The sequence below is a fragment of the Nannospalax galili genome, unplaced genomic scaffold (genome assembly GCF_000622305.1).
Source record: "Nannospalax galili isolate Female #2095 unplaced genomic scaffold, S.galili_v1.0 scaffold142, whole genome shotgun sequence".
Classification (NCBI taxonomy): Eukaryota; Metazoa; Chordata; class Mammalia; order Rodentia; family Spalacidae; genus Nannospalax; species Nannospalax galili.
This window is the reverse complement of record NW_008348793.1, coordinates 1,617,415-1,623,379: the sequence shown is the minus strand read 5'-3', so window position 1 is coordinate 1,623,379 and position 5,965 is coordinate 1,617,415. Positions and strand designations below refer to the sequence as shown.

Genomic DNA, 5,965 nt, shown 5'->3' with positions numbered 1-5,965 from the left:
TCCTTAAACAAGTTGACTAAACTATGACCTTAGAAATTTTAAAATTATGTGTATATTATTTTTGTCTCATCCTTTATATATCATAACAAAGCTGCACAGACCTTTAGCACTTCCGTAGACTTTCTAATTTTTTTCTATTTTGGAAAATATCTCCATTCCCATATTGTTTTAACATCTTTTACATTCTCATTTTCTTTTTTTAATAATTGTGAGACATAATAACAGTAACAAAATGAGTGTATTGTCTGCATCTGTGTCGTGCAGTGCCCATGGAGGTCAGAAGAGGGCATTGGATCCTCTGGAACTGGAGTTACGGATGGTTGTTAGCCACCGTGTGGGTGCTGGGAACAGAACCCAGGTCCTCTGCAGAAGCAGCCAGTGCTCTTGATTGCTGAGCCATCTCTGCAGCCCTCATATAAGCTTCTATTTGCAACAGATGGAGACTTACAAAATCCCACAACTGATCAAACAGAGAGTAAGTGTCTGTGAGGTGCCAAGCTCTAAGTGGCACATCTACAATGCAACCTGTACACGGAAGGCTCAGGGAGCATATGGGGAAGAAAGACTATCAAAGCATCTTCTAGCTCTCGCCAGTGAAGCTTCCTCATGCAACAGATAGTGATTAACATAGAAACCCACAACTGGCCAAAGTTCAGAGAATAAGAGGCTGCAGAGTTCTTATCTCTGAATAGGACACCAATTCAGTCCTCTGCCAACCAAGACTCAGTGGCCACTGCATAAGGGAGCGGAAAGATTGTAAGAGCTAAAGGTGGTGGATGACCACAAGGAAACATAGTTACAGATACCTGGGAAGTTATTCCTATGAATTTACAGCAAGTGTAATGGCATGAGCAAGACCCATGCAACCTCAAGCCAGACAAGATCTCAGCATACAGTGGGGAAGTGGGGAAGAAGCCCCAGCCTTAGCTAAGGAACTATATTGGCAACCAATAACTACTGGGAAAGCAAGAGTTAGTTTTCTCTAAGAATGTGAGACTGAATAAGTTAACTAGGCTTCAGTGGATGGATACACACTGAAGGACATTTGGACACGAACTTGGTTTGATAGGTCTAAACATATTTAACAGGTTTATGAAATATGGTCTGTGGCTGCTATAAGAGGCGTGCAGATAGGGGAAGGCATCTAAATATGATCAAATGTGTATAATGGGAGATATTATTACTGTAAAAATACATTGTAAATTGTAACCCTGAATGTTCATTTGCTGAGATAGTAGAAAGTGAATGTAATAGCCTTATTTTCAAAAATAGATAAGATGTATCTATGCAGTGTGTTCTAGGCAGTTTTCTCAGAAATAAAGTACCTGTTTGACATAAAAATTATAGGATAATCACTACATTCTTGTTCGTATCTGAACTATAATCTCTGTTTATTTGTTGAAACAAAGTCTTCTGTAGACCAGGCTGGCCAGGCTGCCTTCAGATTCACTCTGTAATCAAAGATGACCTTGAACTTCTGATCCTCCTGCCTCCACCTCTGCAGTATAGGTGTGAACCACTATGCCAGTTTTATAAATGCTTAAAAGTAGTTTTATTGCCACTCTTTGTCCCTGTGTACTGAATTTTCATTTTAGATTCACATTACCTTGAGAAGTCAGGGGATATTTATATCCTGGTTGAAATCGAATTCAAATAGGAATACACACTTTTAAAATCTAGTTCCATTTCATTTTAGCCATTGAATTTTAGTTTTTAATTTTGTTGTTTTACTTTTTAAAAAGCGTTCTAGCATCTGCAGTGTTATTCTGAGTACTTGCAGAGTGCGTGATCGGTGGCTTGGGAGGGACACGGCTTGGGAGGGACTGCCCTTGCTGGTTCTGTTCGCAGAAGCCTGCCCTTCTGCTCTCACAGAAACTGGGCTGCCCTTTCTTACAAGAGCCTCACGTGGACAGCAAAAACGCTTTTCATAAGAACACGGCTGTTCGAAGCAATACTTTCCAAGGTTGAGAAAGAAGTGTTGTTACTAAAGAACTTGGATGAGGTCATGTAGTTTTTAATCCTGCACAAGCAGCAGAGTGAGGAAATTCCAGAATTAATAGGTCTGCGGGTTCAGCTGTGCCCCGGGTTGAAGTGTTCAGGATGTTATTTCCATACTCCCAGCTGGACATTGTGCTCCACATTTGATTGGAGGCTTTTAATTGTCCCCCTCTTCTTCCAAGCTACTAAAATTTTTATAACTGGGTCTATTTAGAAAATGTGAAATTGTAAATGGATTCAAAATATGGCCATTTTGGCTGACATATTTTATTTGCCAAGTCCTTCACATGCTGATTTCAGAAAGAACATACTAACTTCGAGAAATGATTAGAGGGAGTAGGGAATTGAAAGCCAAGGATAGTATTTGGATTGATCACATACTTATTAATCAGTTGTAATTATTGTTTAAGGACAGGTGACCTACTGATCAGCCCTACCACTGAGGTACAAAGAAACGGACTTAAATAAAACAGGAGGTGCTGTTTCATAACACTGAATTCTGTTGAACAATGTGATGGAAATTGGAAGTTTCCTCGAAACTTTTTCGTTTGAAAGAATGGTCTTGGTAGGTTGCTACAATAGACGGTTTCTTTCAGTGTTTGCTTACGATGTCAGAGTCCTTTCCCTACTCTCATTCTTCCTTCTTTTTCCTTAGGAATGAGAGGAAGATCACGCAGATCTAAAGGAAGCACAGCGTGCCGGGCAGAAATGAACACGGTTAGTCCAAGTGAACCTTTGTGCTTCTCCTATTTCAAACTTAATACGCATATTGTTTGGCTTAATAGTTCAACTTGCAGCCATCTGAAAGTTCAGCCTTTATAGTTACGAATGCCTGCGTGTCAATGAACACAAAATTACTGAGATCATCACCACTATATTTGACCAAAATTAGATAATGGAAAATTTTAAAAAAATCATTTGTCTAAATATAATGAAATAAAATTATTACTTGTCTAAAAACCTTATTTGTCTAAATATAATGAAACAATAAAGGTAAATATTATTTGCTTAACTCTAATAAAACATGGTTCTTTGTCTAAATATAATAAAAGTATTTTAAGTTTGAATTTTTTTCTGAAAACTGTTATAAGCATGTGTCCTTAGAATGTACATATTAGGGGCTGGAGAGACGGCTCAGTGGTTAAGAGTACTGACTGCTCTTGCAGAGGACCCAGGTTCAATTCCTAGCACCCCGCATGGCAGTTAACAACTGTCCATACTCCAATTCTGATGCCCTCTTCTGACCTCTGTGAGCATTGCATGACATGGGTGCGCTTCCATGCATGTGGGCAATAATACACTCATACACATAAAATAAAAATTAGAAAAAGTAAAATGTTTTTTTTTTTTTAAAAAAAGCACGTTTTAGAGCAAAGTCACCAAGTCCTGCCTGTGAGAGTGAAAGTCACTTCAACTCATGCCAGTTCTCTGAGGCTGTTTCTTTTATAAAGTTGAGATCATTTATAATCCCTGCCTTACAGAATAATTGTTAAGGTATATAATTGCCTTGTGAATCAGTGTTCAAAATGCCTAATGTTTATTAGAGTTTATCAACAAGTGCTATTTTTATTTCTTTGTTTTTTTATCTTGATATTATTTCTTGTTTCCCCATATTCCATGTATTCAAAGTCTGTGGGGGGAAATACCACAGTTTTTATGCACTTCTAAAAAGACTATTCTATTTCTTCTGACTCTGAAAGACTTAGCTGTTTTTCAGGTCAATGAAAAACCTTTCAAAATTCCTTTTGAATTCTAAACTGCATAGCAACCAGAGTGAAATTTTGGCATTTCAGCTGAGCAAAAGCTAATAGACATTTTTAGGAAAGAAATGCAGAAGTGAACAGAGGGCTCTTTCTTTGTTTCCTACGCAATCTGAAGAAGTCACCTAAGAGTCTCCTCTTTGAAAGACTTTTATGATATTGGGGAGCAATGTTCTATAACTGACATATTTAATTTCATTGCTGGGCTCCTTAAACAAAGTGGCAATGATCATATAATTTAACAATTTGGGCATAAGTGAAATACTGCAATAAAAGTTCAATTTCATTAAAAGTATCTACTTGCTATAAATCCCTACCACAGAACTTTTTTTTTATTCTTTCTTTTCTCTCTTCTTGGGTGACTCTGCTGCTTCGGCCTAGGATGACAGGTGTGAGCAACCACACCAAGTAGTCTGCCCAGAATCAGTGGTTGTGATCATTATTCGGTATAGATTATTACCATTGTTATTATAAGAGTTGCAGTACTCAGGCTTGACCCCAGGGCCTCGTGTACGTTAAACAAGTATTCTACCATTGATCTGTATCCCCAGCCTTCACAGACCTTTTAAATTAATTAAAATAGGAGGAATTGATGTTTATAAATTCTGTATTGCATACTGTCTCACTCATATTTTAAGATATGTCTTTAACTTACATTTTTTTTTTAACAAGCATCTTCAGTTATTTTGTGATAGGTACACTTTACATTGCTTTCAGAACCTTTGTGCTCTTCTACTCTTTGGTTGTACTTTATAGTATGTAATTCCCTAGTACTCAATTTGGATTTTACTAGATATTAGGAAAGAAAGCTGCAAATTCAGATTTTATACACTTGCTCATACGTTTGTTTATTTATCGTTGTGGCTCTTCTAAAATGTATAAAGTTAAACTTAATACACTGCATTAAGATTTGAGGAATCTGAATTATAAGTACACATTAGTCATTAAAACTGTAGTAGTATTAGATCTCTTCCTTCTATCACCATCTCTCAGTCTTCTGAATACTAAACAGCTCAGTCAAACTAAAAAATATCAATAATTAGCCAGGTGTGGTGGCATATGCCTTTAATCCCAGCTTTTGGGATGCAGAGGCAGATGGATCTCTGTGAGTTCAAGGCCAGCCTGGCCTACTTAGTGAGTTCCAGGCCAGCTGGAGCTACAGGGAGACCTTGTCTCAAAAAGACGAAAAAAAAAAAAAGTTTAAAACATTTCAAAAAGACATAGAAGTTTATAATTGTACTAATGGGTAATGAGAAGACATTATCCAGACATTCTGTTTTACCATGGTCTCCAGACAGGAAGTACTCAGCCCTCTTCTCCAGCAATAACATCTGTAAACCACCACAGAACTTTCATGCCTCAAATAAAACTCTGCTGAGCCTACATATCTTAATCTGTGTTTTGACTCTGGATTCTACTTAAAGTTTCTGAAATAACTCATATTAAATGAAACAAAACTTTTGTCAGTCAATGTCCATCTGAGCCTTCCCAATGAATAGGTTATATTGTTACAAAGTATGTGAAAATAAAGTTATGAATGAACACAAGTGAGTTAAAGGTTTTTCAAAATAAGAATTTAATTGTGCATTAGTATTTGAGCTGAGATTCAAGTTAAATGCCACAAAATGAAAGTCACTTAATTGCTATTAAATTATTATACTATTGAACAACTTAGTGGCTTTGCCAATAGGTAGAATAAGAGCAACTTTCTATTCAGAGCTTTCTGCGGCCTGTCCACCGTTCTTCTTATAGGTCGTCTGACTCCGGCACAGTGGTGTCCTCTGCAGGTTCAGTTGTTATCACTACAGGAATATTCTCAGATATCCATCCCTTTGGAGTCCTGTTAAAGGACCGTCTGCCTGAAAGAGGGTTGGCAAAGGCCATGAACCTGGGGTCTGTTAGCAGGAGTAGCTCAAAATCTGGAACTTTGAATTTAACCATTTTTGATGCTTTTTCAAAACCTCCGAATGGAGTGGCAACTCTATAGGAATCAAAGAGAAAAGCAAGTAATAGTTAATATTCAATTTTATTTGTCAGAAAATACAAACAGTTTCATTCACAATTTTATAGTGTTTATTATTGTCTTCTATTGATATTTTTCAGATTGGGGCTTTTGAATCAAGCATTTTTATGGAAGGTCAGTGCCTTGATGGAAAAACAGGTATCTGACAAGTTACTGTAAAGCTTCTTTGTATGTACTCTTATTT

At 37.1% G+C, this 5,965-nt stretch overlaps 1 protein-coding gene and 1 long non-coding RNA gene across 4 annotated transcripts in view; one reads left to right on the top strand and one right to left on the bottom strand.

Moving 5' to 3' along the window:
* The window catches only part of LOC103744304, a 63,885-nt gene that overhangs the window by 28,225 nt on the left and 29,695 nt on the right, over positions 1-5,965 (top strand). Inside the window, exons 2-4 of one of the 3 annotated variants that reach the window (XR_607700.2) lie at positions 2,414-2,563; positions 2,654-2,715; positions 5,862-5,895. This is a non-coding gene — a long non-coding RNA (uncharacterized LOC103744304). Of the gene's footprint in view, positions 1-2,413; positions 2,564-2,653; positions 2,716-5,861; positions 5,920-5,965 lie in introns of all 3 variants that reach the window. The other 2 variants (XR_003851565.1, XR_003851566.1) reach the window with 2 other exon arrangements.
* Myoz2 (myozenin 2) overlaps positions 5,320-5,965 on the bottom strand; it is a 28,228-nt gene continuing 27,582 nt past the window's right edge. Inside the window, exon 6 of the mRNA XM_008846042.3 lies at positions 5,320-5,739. Coding sequence (XP_008844264.1) covers positions 5,505-5,739 — 235 coding nt within the window. The 3' untranslated portion in view covers positions 5,320-5,504. The remainder of the gene's footprint in view (positions 5,740-5,965) is intronic.